This window comes from Carassius carassius, chromosome 21 (assembly GCF_963082965.1).
Source record: "Carassius carassius chromosome 21, fCarCar2.1, whole genome shotgun sequence".
Classification (NCBI taxonomy): domain Eukaryota; kingdom Metazoa; phylum Chordata; class Actinopteri; order Cypriniformes; family Cyprinidae; genus Carassius; species Carassius carassius.
In genome coordinates, this window is record NC_081775.1 from 27686626 (window position 1) to 27703297 (window position 16672).

The 16672-nt window shown below is 34.5% G+C and overlaps 2 protein-coding genes across 3 annotated transcripts in view; one reads left to right on the top strand and one right to left on the bottom strand.

The window, feature by feature from the left end:
• The window catches only part of pnck (pregnancy up-regulated nonubiquitous CaM kinase), an 8668-nt gene extending 8593 nt beyond the window's left edge, over positions 1 to 75 (bottom strand). Inside the window, exon 1 of the mRNA XM_059502873.1 lies at positions 1 to 75. This exon is cut by the window's left edge and continues 187 nt beyond it. The gene's annotated coding sequence lies outside the window, so the exon portion shown is untranslated.
• An 8237-nt stretch (positions 76 to 8312) lies between these two features.
• Positions 8313 to 16672, top strand: part of LOC132098037 (sodium- and chloride-dependent creatine transporter 1-like) — a 35436-nt gene continuing 27076 nt past the window's right edge. For both annotated transcript variants that reach the window (XM_059504141.1, XM_059504142.1), the window contains exon 1: positions 8313 to 9280. In XM_059504141.1, coding sequence (XP_059360124.1) covers positions 8980 to 9280 — 301 coding nt within the window. In that variant the 5' untranslated portion in view covers positions 8313 to 8979. The remainder of the gene's footprint in view (positions 9281 to 16672) is intronic.

The window sequence follows — 16672 nt, forward strand, 5'->3', positions numbered from 1 at the left end:
GCACAGAGAGCAAAGAGAAAGTGCTAAAGAAAAATGGAGTGATGGAGAGAGAGAAAAAGAGGGTTGGCCACACAACAACAGGTCTCTTAAGACTCTTTCAGACTTTCTCAAATGTAATGCTTGAATGCATGACAAGGACAGATGAACATTGTCTCCAAGACATATCTGATGCCATCTGCTTATTGCACATTAAATAAGCATTCTTCATTATAAAAGTCAGGCTTTGCTGAACTGAAAGTGCTACCGTTTGTTTTCAGTTGCCTTGAGATTGCCAGAAGCCTCTGTCTCTGTTTACATTCTTGAGGCTGTTTTTGGTAGCGCTCCCAGAGATCCTGAGCTCTCGCAGCTCTCCTTGTATGGGCACAGGGGTTTTCCACTCAAGTATTAGCATTCCACCTGTCTGCCCTGTAAACACTGTGTACACACACACAAACACACACACTCACAAACCCTACACTATGCTGACTCTCTCCCATGTGTGTTTTGGCCTTTATATCTGAACTGAAAACATGAAGGTAATGTGACTAGGTGAAATGTGACTTGACATTAGTCATACATATGACACTGAAACATTACATAAGGCCTTTACAAAACAACAAATCATGTGCAAAGACAATATTCTAAGCATTATTAGACAAAACTGATCAAATTTGATGTGATGAATAATTACAATGATGAACTGTAAAACTTTACCTTTGGATTTTTATAAGCTACAAACCATTTTAAAATGCTGCTTTTGTTGATTAACATTGCAGCAAAGTAATTTGTATTTCTCTTTCTCCACTAGCAAATATGTTGTAAAAAAGAATGACCACTAGAGGGAAGTCTTGGTTAACTTTAATTCCAAAACAAAGACCCCAGCAACTAGCAACTATTTGAGAAAATGAGTGTCTCTCTGTTTAATAATAAATACTATATAAATTATAATGTTGCATATATAATGTTAATATATATAATGTTGCATTTGCATATGTTTTCTGGGGAATGCTTTGCAAACAGTATTATTTGGTTCAATCTATTTATTTATAATGCATTTATTACAATGTTTTATAAATATTTTATAAAATGTACAAAAAATGCATAAATACATAACTTTTTTATAGATAGATATATAGACGGATAGAAAGATAGATAGATTTAGAACAAACATTTTTAAACATTAAGTAATATTTTATTACCGTAAATATATACTATTTATATATGAATTTCTAATTTCACTCATGCGTATATTCATTTTATATTCATATATTTTTATGTTTGTACATCATTATAATTGTTTTAAATAAAATAATATTTATTTATAATTAATATCAATTTATTATTATTTACTATTATATAAATTTTGTAAAAATGCATATATCTGTTTTTCCCTGTTTCCCTATATTAATATATTTTCAAATGAAATTCATTCCTGTGATCAAAGCTGACTTTTCAGCATCCAGTCTTCAGTGTCACATGATCCTTCAGAAATCATTCTAAAATCATTCTAATATCCTGATTTGCTGCTCAAGAATCATTCTGGTCCCTCTGTTTAGTTTTAATAGTAGTTTTAATAATATCAGCCTAATAAATGATTTCTCATAGGACTTCATATACAGGATCTCATGTTTTTCAAATTCTGCATCTGCTGGTGGTTTTCTCTCCTCGGTCAAGCCAGCTGTCTTCACAGTCACCCTCAAATCATGTGCAAACACGCACGTATGCATTCTATCAATCACCCTGTAATAATCCTATATGAAAAAACAGAGCTGCCATAACAACAGATATGTTAGACAGAAGTTTCTTTTAGATAATTTAGGGACTGTTTGGCTGACCAATGGCAGTTTTGCTTTTTTAGTTGGACAGAAAATCAATGCACTTCAGATTACATTTAAGACAATCAAGTTAGTATATCTTGATCGCTGGATCATTGATACATAAATCACCACAAGTAAAACTAATATATTGAGTCCAGTTCAAGGCAGGAGATGTTATTTCCAGGAAATGCAATTGCAGAAATGTCTGGAAAGGTCAGATTGAAACTTATAAGAGAAGTGAAAAGTTGTTCCTGTGAAAGTGTGCTAGTAAACAACATCTTACGCTGTAGGATAAATGAGCCTCTGTTTGCTGTTCGGGGCATTGATTTTTGTGCCAGTTCTTATCTGTGGCATAATAAACTTGTGACCTAAATGGGAGCAAGATGTACCCCCACCTGTTTACTTTTACAAAGTAACACCGTGAACAGCCAATAAAGTGTTTCCTAAACAGCAATTGCAAAATGTTATGAGCCCTTTATGCAAATGAGTCTTGACTAGGAGTAAATATGTCAGATGTTATATGCGTTTGGATGACCTTATTAACTTTGACCCACATTGTCTCAATATGAATATGTGAATTGTACAATGGCACTATTTTTATGTGTCTGGCATGTGACATGTGATTTTCCCAGACAAGTTAGTCACAAAGAGAAGTCCTCCAGTATGGATATCATTCCATATACACTACTATTTCAAAGTTTGAGGTCTTATGCTCGCCAATGCAGCTTTTTTTTTTTGGAGTATTATTATAGTTTAAATGAACTGTTTTCTATTGTAATATATTTTAAAAATGCAAACGTAAAGCCATTACTCCAGTCTTCAGTGTCAGATGGTCCTTCAGAAATCATTCTGATTTTCATCATTTAAATGAATAGAAAGTTTAGAAACATTTTTTTTTATAGAAATCTTTTGTAAGAATATACAGTAAAGGTCTTCACTGTCACTATTAATGCATTCTTGCTGAATAATATTATTAATTTCTTTCAGAAAAAGAAACCTTACTGACCCCAAACCTTTGACTGGTAACGTATAAGGTAAGACATCGATCATTATTCCAGTCGTATCATCATACTCTACACTGTTTAATCAGCAAGTGTGTCAAAGTCTGAGCTGGTAGAAGGGTGTGGGGGTCATAGTTATGCTCTGGTTATGAATCCATGCAGCTGCTATTTCTAAGGCGCTATAAAAAAGGGCCATAACCTTTGCAAGGCAGCTGCTCTTGAAGTCACGGGGTCTATTCTAAACTAAACTTAGATGGACAGAAACGTGAAAGTGCAATCGTAGTAGTGTTCGCCCGTACCTGAAGGCCACAAATCAGGTTAGCTTACACCGTTCAGCTTTCAGAAAGACTTCTTTGCAATCATTTCTTCTTCTTAATTTTTTTTTTTTTTTTTTTGTCTGATAAGGGTTTCCGGTGTTTCTCAAATAGAACTGAGTGTTTTTACATGCATGTTAAGCTCAGTTCTGTCTGATCTATATTGCAGCATCAAAAGTTGAATCCGCTTTAAAATGCAGCCTGGTGAACAGATCATTTTGCAGTTACAAAATTGTGGAAGTGAACCAATATCACTGACGGTTCATTTGCATCTACACTGTGAAAAGTTATTTTTCGAAGTTGCAAATAAGACAAAGATTATTGGAATAGATTTTATAAGAAAATACCATTTTAGTTTTTCTACTTCAAACTTTCATGTTTTATTCAATTGATCAATTGTCGTTTGTTTGTAATTGGGAAATTTATTGGCAGTTTCTTTGAAAAAATTGTTTCTAACAATTTTTTTTCAATGCACTGTATGAGTGAGCGCAGACATTTTTAACACTTAAAAAAAAAAAAAAAATGTTTACCATCTTCAAAAAAAATAAGGCAACCTATCATAGTCAACTTGTTAAGTTAACTCAACTAGCAACCGAAAACTAAAAAACTTCATCTAATCAATAAAAAATCAGTCTACTGAGGGTTAAAGGGGTCCCATTATTCTCTTTTACAAAGTCTTGATTTTGTTTTAGGGGTGTACTAGAACAGGCTCTCATACTAGGTTGTTTGAAAAACACATTATTTTTTCACATATTTTACATGATTATAACACCTCTCTCCCCAGTCTGGTATGAACGGCTCAAATAGTTCCTGTATCAGGCCCGCCTTCTGAAATACGACATGTGCTGTGATTGGTTAGCTGGGCCAGTCTGTGCTGTGATTGGCTCCTCTCAGTGCCTGCTCGGGAAATGTCATGCTCCTTACCTGATAGCTTCAGTGTAAATATTGTGTCAAAATCAAATCGATTTGAGCATGATTTAAACCTGGATGATAAAGCAAAAATATGAACTCTGATCCACATGACAGCTGACTGACAGTGACAACAGCAGCAGCGTAAATAAACAATGCTAATATTTTTATAAGTATTAACATCAAATGCTTTCAGACTGAAAATCTTTTATAACAATATTACTACTGGTCAAAATTTTGGAGTCAGTAGTTTTTTTTCTTCTTTCCTTTTTTGAAGGAAAATAATACTCATGGAGGATCATGTGACCCTGAAGACTGGAGAAATGGCTGATGAAAATGTCAGCTTTGCCACCACATAAAATATATTTTAAAGTATATTAAAATGAAAATTATTATTTTAAGTTGAAATATTTCACAATATTGTTGTTTTTTCTGTATTTTTGATCAAATAAATGCAGTCTTGATGACTCATGAGCATAAGAGACTTCTTAAAAATCTTAAAAATTTAAAATCTTTATGATCTCATACTGTTGCACGGCTGTGTATGTACACACACACACACACTGAATACTTCTGTTGTAGAATACATTTAACCATATAAAAATGTGTTTAGAGTACTACTCTTTGTAGCTGAAAAAAATATTAAATAAGCAGATAAATATGTGGTAAGGAATATGTAGAGTATTATGACTGACAGTCATTTTTAGATGTGTGGTGCCTGCTTCTAACCACAGAAAAAATTCAAAAATTAGAATGAAAAAATTTCATTTTTCTGAAATGGTTAAATGAACAAACAATACATTAAAGCACATAAAAGCGAAAGCTTGTATATATACTGTACAGCCAACAATTAGTTAAAGTTGTGGCCAAATAAATGAACAGTCTAGTATGGTAAAACGTATTTGAACATACAATGACATATATAATAACTAGTCAGGAAGAAGGCATTTTAAAGTTTACTGAAATCAATGCTGTCTAATTTTAACGTATATGGGGCTTGTGTTTCACCTGACCCATGAGTCAACATGAAAACTGTAAATTATTCTGAGACCAGGGCTTCTTTATTTCACTTCTCCATTTCTCGAATTCCCTGACTTAAAGTTACAATATACTGTTAGCATTTTAGCTTACTGTGATGACGACACAACATGTTCAATATACAGACTGTACATTAAAGCGCTTAAAGTGGAAGCTTTTTAAAGAATGTTTAGCAACTTTCATTCTATTTGCTTTACATTTTGACATATTGCTGCAGGCTGATATAGTGTGTAATACAAATGTACACGTTATGGGCTGCATGGTGATTTCCTGAAATGGACTAGGTTGAGTTATTAGCATTGAGATTTCAACAGTATGTCAGGCTGCTTCATGCAGGGTTAAATCTGTAACATAAAGACACAGAAGGAATATAAACATGAAACATATGTTTGCTTTGCTACAGAAAGTTGCATTTTTCCCTATCGCCTGTATGCTTTTAAAACTAGAAACTGTTGGGACAGTTATGAGGAAATAAAACAGGATAGTGAATTGTGGTCCCCTATGACTGCAATTCACTCATCGTTGAGATAAGATGTGGGGTTTCCTAGAATCATTGCAGGCTTCCTCGAGGGTCAATATGAACCAGAGATTTTTATAGTATGACTCACTAAATCTATTGGTACTTTTCATGTATACATATGTGGTTTTCTAAGAATTTGGGATTCAAGAATCTTGAAATCTGTCCAAAAAATGTGCTTGTAAAAATGTTAGGGTTATTATCGGACAAATATGGCCTCTGTATAATTTTGTCGACCCACAAGGACAAACTGTTCCCACCTTTTAAAGCCTCATGACAGACAAACTACCACTACACTCTACCTGCTGCTGACTCTGATAGAATTAACCTTTACAGTTATTTCCATGGTAGCCAGTTTCTACCAAAACAGCATAGTAATTTAATACAGTTAACCCATCATCAAATAATAGGGATCTCATTCAGACAGTGTTTTAAAATCTAATTACAAAATTAAAATATAATTCTAATTCTGTACAGAAATGTTTATTTTTATTTCTAGTTCACCACTGGGCAGCGCGTGTCAAATCAATGGAAAATCCTCAGCAGTGCCTCGTGTAAGTTTGTAATTTTCCAGACCGGGACAACAGCATCTCCTGTGGTCAGAGGGAGGTTTATGTATTTTGTAATGCAAAAAAAAAAAAAAAAGGCAAAGCACGTGCTTGATGACTAATATTCCTCATGGAGCTTCATAACCTGTTTACTTCATACCATACTACACCTACTGACTGCATTCATGCATTTGCTGAACATCCCTCCCACTTCTACTGCTAGTTACAGTTTTTCTAGTCTCAAAATAATTGACAATCGAAAAATGTTATTTAATATATATTTTTATCTTAAAATAAAATTATATTTATAATAGTATTTCCTTATAGTATTAATTCACTTTTTATTGTATTATTATTATTATTATATCTAATTTTTTCAACGAATGTGTGGTTCTCATGATAGTAGAATGTGTCCGTATCCTATTTCACCTCAAATTCAAGAGAAAAACTATAAAATAACTATTTATTTATTTTATTCATTTATTTATTTGCTAATATAATATACATACACATATGTATGTATGTTTGTGTATACACAGGTGTAAATATTTATATTGTATGTATACATACATTTATAAATATATAGAAAATTGTTTGTATATAGTCTATGTACATTTATTTATCTACGCATATACTGTATATAATTATATTATACTATATAATACATATATTTATGTACTTGTATGTAAAATAAATAAAGCATCTATTTATTTGGGCATAGTTTTAACACATGAATGTTTTACCAAATAAAAAGGACAGCACTTTTAGAGTTCATCCCACTATTTGATGTGAGCATAAGTATTGGGACAGTTCAACTTAAGGCGGATGGAGAAAATTAAAAGCTAATATTAAGCTGCAGATCCCTTGCATGCAATCGGAGCATTGAGTCTGCAACCCACAGACATCACCAAACTCTTGGTCTTATCTTTTGAAATGCTTTTTCAAGCTTGTAATGCAATTCCAATTCCAATTCCAACTTGTTTTGGGGAGTTTCTGTCTTTAGTCTTCTCTTCATCTGGTGAAATTCATGTTCAGTTAGGTTTAAATCTGGAGATTGGAGATGGGCAATCTAAAACTTTCCATTTATTTGCCCTGATAAAGCCTTTGACTGAACTGGCAGGGTGTTTTGGGTCATTGTCCTGATGCAATATGAAGCTCTTCCCAATAAATCGGGTGGCATTTTCTTGAACATTTGGTAGCCAATATGTTTCTTTACACTTCTGCATTCATTCTACTACAGTCATCATACATAAAGTTACCATTAAAATAAAGTTAATTAAATAAAATTCTACTGGCTCATGTTTGTGCTTTTGCAAACTTGAATCTTGCCTTTCTATTTCTGGTGCTGATCAGAGGTGAAAAAAAAAAAAAAAAAAAGGTTTGCATCTTGCTGTGTAGCTTCTGTAATTCTGTGTCAAATTCTCCTGCGGACTGTGGATTGACAGCTTTCTGGAGGCTGTTGGTGATTTTACATAAACATATTTTAGGGTTCATTTTCACAGCTTTTATGATTTGTCTGTCATTAACTGCTGTTGTTTTTCTCAGCCAATCAGGTCACCAGTAGTTAAACACCCAATATTAAAATGTGAGAATTTGTAGTTTTGTCTCATATTCATCTTTTAAACATTTTTACAGATTTCTTGACTCCACGGCAAACAGAGCAATTGTGTGTGTGTGTGTGTGTGTGTGTGTGTGTGTGTGTGTGTGCTTGCGTGTAAAATACATAGATGCTATAAATAAATAGCACTTATCATTGCTCTTTTGTTGATTTCGATTGCTTCCAATGTCCTCATTTGTAAGTCGCTTTGGATAAAAGCTTCTGCTTAATGACAAAATGTTAATGTAATGTAAATAAAAGTACATTTTATGTTAGAAACATATTATACACCACAGTCGATTTTACTGCCGTTCATTTATGCTGATTTATTATCTTATTTTTTTCGTAATGTAACCAAACTGCAATGCATTACATAATGCATTCTCACTGTGATAAAATCTTTCATAACTGATCTCGTATGATAGCTCCAGTGATCTAGAAGCGCACTTGCTGCGTAGTAGGCCTATGTAGTATACAGTGAGTAGTGCGTACGTGAGCGTTCCATTCCCTGTTTTCCTTAAGCGGGACGAAGGGGGGAGGGCTGAGCTCCAAATGACGTTACCGAGCCCGTTAAAACATCGAGCGGTTTCGCGCGGACGCATAGACAGTCCGTCCGCGCGCACAGAGCGACAGCAGCAACAGCCGCAGCTCCCGCAGACACCGACTCTCGTCTCATTTATATATTCTGGGTGTTAAATACCGACGAGAACGATGGTCTGAAGAGATTTAGGCGCTCACTTCTTGAATGTAATTCCATTACATTCATCTGATCAGCGCGCGTAAAGGGCCGCTTTGGTTTTGCCGTCTCCTCAGTCGCCTTCTCTCTGAGAGATTCACGTGCCCATGCGATTCTTCAGACTCACCTTTAAGTGTTTCGTGGATTGTTTTTGAAGGTGCTGTTTCAAATCGGTGTCTTTTTCTTTTATGATCTATTATTTCATTTCCAAACGCGCTTTTTAATAAAACAAACCAATAATACCGATGCCAGTTTCGCCGAGAGAGTCAAACAGCCATCCCTCGTAACCGTTTGACATTGAGGGGAAAAAAAATACATTCGTAAAGAATAACACTGCTGGGTTTTTTAAATAAAAGGGTAAAGGACCAGATCCTGTGCACCTGAAGAGGAACAAAAGGGACATCTTGGTGTGAATAAAAGAAACTGACTTCATCCAAGATCAATAAGAGATCAAATATTTATTTCTGACTGCTGATTTAAGCCCTTCTCGTGAGGAGGTTCGTTTGCTTTGTTTACACGTGAGATGGAGAAATCCTCTCTGGACGCAGACTGCTGCGCCCTGAACACGGTCCTGGTGGAGGAGAAGAAGGGCCATCTCATTCCCAATGGAAACGCGCATCAAGACGTCAATGGGACCCTCAACGGCGGGCCCATATCAGCCGCCACCGGAGCCATATCGGCGGCGGAAGCGGAGAAGAGGCAGGGCTTCCCTGAGCGAGAGACGTGGACCAGACAAATGGACTTCATCATGTCCTGTGTGGGGTTCGCCGTGGGGCTGGGGAACGTCTGGCGCTTTCCGTACCTGTGCTACAAAAATGGTGGAGGTAAGACGTCTTGATGACTCTCTGCAGTACATTCAGATCCCTTCAGATGACATGCCCCCCCTTACCCGCTCTCCCCGTGACGTCACTTCACGGTGGAGGACACCTCCTGTGTGTCTGAACCGACTCATTCGTTCATTCATTCATTCATTTATTCATTCAGTACCCAGTGCCAAGCAAATATTTTATTAAAGATGAAATTACTGTTCATATAATTAACAAAATAGCTTATAGGCTAATGCAGTAGTATTATTATATGTATGTATATATTATACATAATGAAGTGACATTCACTTCATTATGTATAATATATAATTGTATGCATGTGCGTATATGTAAATGTGTGATATGAATACCTTGATAAATTAAGATGCTCATTACTTTTGGACACTTAAGAAGCATTCATATATATATATAACGGTAATGAATATGCATATAACTGTATAAATTTATGTTTAATTTCTGCTTTTTTAATATATAACTATATTAAACTACAACAGTAAAGCAATTATATAATAGTGTATATATTAATAACAATTAATAACATCCAAAATAAGCTTTTGTTTACATAATATATGTGTGTAATGTGTATATAATGTATATATAAATACACACACACACACACACACACACACACACACACACACACACACACACACACACACACACACATAAAACATATATTATATTATATATAATATATGTTTAATATACAAACATAACATATTTTTCTTAAATATATGCATGCTTGTGGGTATATCTATATAATAAATACACACAATATACACACATATTATGTGAACAAAAACTTTTATTCTGGATGCGATTAATTGTGATTAATCATTTGACAGCACTAACATATGTAAGTAGTATTTATTTTAAAATGCTATGTGTTGCTCAGCCCATCAACAAAAATTGCATATGCAAATAATATCTTAAAATAGTAAGGTATCACCTGTGAACAGTGTTGTTTCCTGCTGAATATCCCATGATGTAGTAGGTGCTGTTTTGATGCCATTGATGGGTAATTATTATATTAAAGAATTATTAGATGATTAAGTAAAGATATGAATATCGGTGTACAGTATTGGTCTGTACTTTAAAAATCGGAATCTTATTGCATTGATAATAAAACTAAGCATCAAATCATGTGTCATTCATTTAAAACACATTTCAAGCAAAGTTTGGGTTTTTAAAGCTGATTAGTTAGTTTTTATTAATCATATCCCATTGAGTTTGATCTTTTGTTTTCTAATACAGTTATGTATAAGTATCAATTAAGGATCCAAATACTACTTAGTGCCCACTGTGTAATTATAAAGTATATGAATATTAGTCTCTAAGTATTTGAATTGGCCTTAAAGACCTGTTAAACTGTACACATTTGTTAATTATAATTATTAAGCTGTTGTGTTAATCTAATGTATCATTAAACCAGTGTCCCATGACGTTGCTTATAGACAATGGACGTGCATATTGTACGTGCAGGATCACATGTTTGTAAGATGATCCAGTTCTTTTGGTTTTTCTTTCCCTTTAAGCCGGGGGGTGTGTCTTAAATCAACACTCATCTACTGCTGCACACTGACATTGTACATCATCCTTTGTACACTTCTGTTTCAGAGTATCAAATGCAGCTAAAAATTGATAATGAAGGAGAAATTGCTCTATATAGAATACATAAAAGTCTAGTTTGAGCATTATTTCACTGAATGCAATCCACGAAAGCACACAAGCTCACACATTTCCACGCAACCATTAGAGGTCACACATGCCCATACAAAAATAGCTTTAAGGGAAAATTCAACGTTTGTCTTAAAGAATAAAAAAAGTTTGTAAAAGATTATATAAATATAAAGTAATATATATTAATATATTCATAATATTAATATATTTATTTGGCTTTAGTGCAATTATTTTAATTTGCCTGTTTTAATTTTAATATGACTGAAATGCTGTTTAGGTAGTCATCTCATTAGGTTTTGGGATGATGGATTCGATTGGCATTAGTAGTCATGGTGCGTCACTCATCATCAACTTCACTGATTCTCTCTCTTTTGCTCTATGAGTCATCTTCTGATGGCTACAGAATGAGAAGGCCAAGTCTGCATAACACTTAGAAAGGGAACTACTGTGTTTGCCTGAATGACGAAACCATCTCCCAGTGTCCTCAGTGCCCTGGATGCAGTCCAGCGTTTGCTGAATGAATGGCCATATGTTTGCACCGAAGATGTGTGTTAAAGAGTTTTTGTCCTGATGTATGGGGATGTACTCTAGCACAGTGGTTCCAAACCACGTTCCTGGAGGCCTTCCAACATCGCAGGTTTTCCATGTCTCCTTAATCAAACACACCTGATTCAGATCATCAGCTCATTTGTAGAGACTCCAAGACCTGAAATGGGTGAGTCAGACAAAGGAGAGATGCAAAATGTGCAGTGTTGGGGGAGCCTCCAGGAACGAGGCTGGGAATACGGTCTAGGGGGATATGATAGAATGTATGTTATATAAATCGTGAAATAGTTGATGATTATCCAGACAAAGTTAGATTAGATGCATTAGAGTAGAGAACACCTATGGGATCGTAGAAAATCACTTTACATAATCATTTATATAATTGCAGAATCCTCTGAAGATCTTACACTGCCAGTCAAAAAAATTGAATAATTAAGATTTCTTAAAGTCTCTTCTGGTTCCCAAGGTTGCATTTATTTGATCACAAATACAGTGAAAACTGTTTTATTGTAAAATATGATTTAAAAAATAAAAATCTTAATAATTTCTTAAAATGAAATGTATTCGTGTTCTAAAGCGAAAGTGAAAGCAAAAAAGCCTGCATGAATACAAAATGCATACAATTGCACTGCCCCACTCAACATGATTTTTTCATTTTTTGATAATAATTAAAAAAGTTTCTTGAGCAGCAAATCAGCATATTAGAATGATTTCTGAAAGATCATGTGACACTGAAGACTGGAGGAATGATGCTGAAAATTCAACTTTGCATCACAGAAATAAATTATATACATCAAAATTGTAATAAAATTTTTGGCTGCTCCCACTATCCTTGGTAAAAAAAATTCCAATATTTTTTTCCGGTCTTATTCAATTATAGACTAAAAAAACATTTTGCCAAGATATATAAAGTTACGTTGAATGTGTGAACCGTAACAGCGATCATGATACCTCTTCCAAAAGCAGTGTTTGTCTTTGGCACTGCCCTGGATGCCTGCTGTGAGAAAAATGTCAAGACTTGATCAATGTTGTGTTAGCACTTGGGTTGCGATTCCTTTCTGTCTTGACAGATAACTTGATTTCATTCTCATCTGGTTATTTAGATAGAGAAGATGTCAGTGTGTTTTGGATCTAAAGTCTCAACCACCTGTGGTAGAGGGGAAAGGTCATGGAAACCGACCGCTGGGAACTTTTCACGAAGACCATCAATTCCTCCAGAAACAATAAGTGATTCAAATAAGAAGTGCCAGCTCAAGAAAGATGAGATGTATGGACTCTTGGAGCTCTTCTTGCTCAAATAGTTACTTTACCCCCAACAAGTAGCTCTAAGGTAACAGAATTAAAGTGTCCCTTTGCAGATCGCCAAACTCAACGTGTTGTCTTTGTGTGCAGTACTGATAGGCTCCTGAATTGTTTTGACAAAACAAATCAGGCCCGTCAAAGACCAAAAAGGTCCTGCTGGCAGGAGAGGAGTAAATACAGTTCATGCAGCACATTCTTGACATTTACTGCGTTACAGGTTGAGTCTGTGAGATACTTATGATATTTACTTTCCACATTCTCAGAAGACAAATTTAGCCAGGTCAAATTTAAACCTGTGGAATCTTTAATTTGTGTATGGGTGGGTTTTTTTGTCTTTCTTAGAAGGAATAGTTCACCTAAAAATAAAAATTATGTTAGTTACTTATACTCTTGTGTTTAAAAACCTGTATCACTGGAAGAACAAAATCTAAATTGCCCGTGTTATGAAAGTGAATCAATGGCAAGATTTTCATGACTAATAGATTTTCATTACTTAAAGTAAAAAATAAAAAATATATTTTATTTAAAGTGCCCTATTTATGGATTTTTGAAAATACCTTTCATGCAGTGTGTAACACAGCTCTTAGTGAATGAAAACAGCCTGCAAAATTTTAAATCTGTAAGCGCACCATGTATAACGTTATTGTCTTTCAAAAGACTCTGAATCATTGAAACGAGACGTTTTTAAAATGAATCCCAAACCGTTTCAGGTTGACATCAATGTTAAACATTAGCATATTGCCTGCCCACTTGTTGGTCTTTTTGCATTGGCCTGTATGAAAACGCTAATTCATTCTTTGCCACTAGGTGTCGCTTTTGGAGCGGTAAAAATAGCGGTTTCCCCGGTAACACTGTATACAAAGCAGCACTGCACTCACAAACACTGCTTTAACCCTCTGAAGTCGATTAACGCGGATACGCGTTTTGAGTCATTTTCTCCTGATAACCCTGATTCTTTTAAATTTAAAAGAACTTAAATTACACTTTGAGTTTTAATCGTACAGATAAAAGCAATACATCAATCGAATCTGTAAAGGGTCTACTTTTTTTGGATACAGATATAATAACAACAAAACTTTGTGCACTTATAAAATAAAGATAACAAACAAGGTGTGCTGTCTGCAGCCTTTGTCTGCGCTGATGTTTATTTACAAACACGTCATTAAAATGAACTGTAACTCCGTGAAGGCATTACAAGCTAGGGATGGGACGGTATGAAAATTTAATATCACGATTATAGTGACTAAAATTATCACGATTATCAATATTATCACGGTTTTGTTGAAACGAGATGAAAGTGTTCAAAAATAGTTGATGCTCACACTGAAAACATTTCAGCAAGTTTTATATTTAATAATCAACAAACAACTAATAAAACAAGCAACTCTATGCACTTAATTTAAAGAAAGATTAAATTCTTCCTTACAATGAAAAGTGTAGAAGCATAGAAAAGCATAGAAAAGTCACTGACTTTCGCCATTCCTTCTCGAAAAAAAACAAAAAAAACATTGTGCGCTGCGCTTGCGTCAGACTGTTGCTGGCTGGACATGATTTAATAGCGAGTTATTAAAACCGCGATAATCAAACACGGTTTTAATGATAATTCATTTTTAAACGATATTACTAACCTTCAGCACATTTTATCACGGTTATCAATAAAACCGGTTATCGTCCCATCCCTATTACAAGCATGATGAAATGAAAATGAAATCAATCGAATCAATCACCGCAGATTGTCACGCAAAGGAGGGGTTAGGAAAAATACATTGTTGAGTGAATGGTTTGGGAGTCGTTGAGCAAGTAAGGGAAAAATAAATGCATATTATAAGACGATGAAAGTGTTTTTTGACCATGCATGCATGTCAACCAGTTGTTGGGGACTCCCAAAACCAAAATATGAACCTTTCATCACCCATAATAGGGGCACTTTAATATGAAATATATTTATAAAATATGCAAGAATGTAAGTCATACAGGTTTGTAACAGCATGAGGGTCACTAAAAATAGTACATTTCTATTGCTGTGTTACCCGTTTATTTAATATAGCCGTAATTGCTAAAGGAAAATCTTTCTCTACGTCCCTCTTTAACTCAAGGTGTTGGTATCCAGAGAGTTTTCGGTTTTGATACAATTTTTCTAATTTGTTCCTAGCCAAATCACTGGTAAGCTAATTGATTTCCTATAGACCTCACAAGAGGTTTCTCTGCACCTGTACTGACGATTGGCTAATTTCCCTAAATCCCCTTAGGGAGCGCAGTCTCTATTAAAACAGCCTAACGTTCTTGATGTGAACCAATTAAAGTTAAGAGACCCCTGTTGTGTTAATCTGCAGCACTCAGTTAGGTAATAATCACTAAAACTATTTCTCATATTTAGGCCTAGAGATTTGAACTAACCTCTAACCAGGTATTAAACTTCTGCATGTACTACAGTATTTGTTACTGTTCATTAATTCAGAGCACATAACTTAATAACACTCCGACTTAATGGTAGAGGTCAGAAGTCACTTTAGCTGCCTTATCTGTTTCTTTATTCAGTTCTGCGTTCAGTTCAGTGAGCTGCTCACTCTTCTGTCTGTGCTATCTGAGGTTACAGATCTTTTATTGAGCTGCTCGGATTGACACTGTGCCGTCACTAACACATATACAGTATGCACTGTGAGATGCAGCAACGGTCCAGACTTTCTGTTGCCAGGTTACTGGCTGTTTTAGCAGCACTGTGTAGCGCTGCATCAGAGTTAAGAGAGGCCAAGCTGAGCCGAATGGTGGCCACATAGTCAGTAGATTTATGATCCTGCAGTAAAGCCCTCTACCTGTCCTTGAGTGCTGGATCTGCAGTACAGTATCACAGTACAGTATTAGCACTGTGACACTTTTAATAACAATCTGCTATTGTTGTTGTGCTTCAGCACATGAACAAAGCTATTTTTTTATCCAGGTATTAAAAAATATACAGAAATGTGTATGTAGAGAGAGAGAGTCAAGAAGCATGTAACATGTAAGTAATTATTTTGCATGTTTTTTTTTTCTTATATAAATATATACAGTATATGCATACTGAAAATTATATATAATTTTTGAATGGTACCTTTTGTAGGATAGTCCATGTTTTAAACTATTCTGGCACTTATGCATCTGTTTCATTCTTTATAATGGTTGGAATAATTTATTTATGCATGTACGAATGCTTTTCTTTTTTCTTTTTTTGTCTTAGTGCCTTAGTTGTATTTGAGCTCACAAAGAAATTCCAGACAACTAAGTTGTTTGGCAGTAAATAAATACATCTAATAAAATTTATAATTTAGCAATAAAAAACAATAATATATCAAATGTTAATAAGAGCCTATTAAGTTAAAAGTTAAACATTTATATTATGAATATTATATTGTAATTAAAATAAAAAAATATATAAAGTCCATATATGGGTCAAGAAATTATAAGTATATATTTTTAAAAAATCATGATTTCCCTGTATATATATATATATATATATATATATATATACATACACACACACACATACACGCAGAATAATATATTATAAATAATTCTATATGTATAAATAATTTTAAGTTGCAAATATTTACACTTTTTATCCAGGTAAAACTACTCATTAGGCACGTCAGCATGGCCAAACTTTGACTAAATTTAATTTCCAACATTAATAAGCCTACAAAATACAAATTCCATTTTAAAATGAGCACTGTTTAATGTTTCTGATTCTCAATGGGAAGGCATGAGAAGGCCAGTGATGGCAGCACAGCAGGACATGTTGACGTCTTGCCTGACTGACATCAGTTCCTCTACACGTGGATGGGCGATTAAGAAGAGCGTCTGTTAATCTTTTAATCCCTTTTTTCT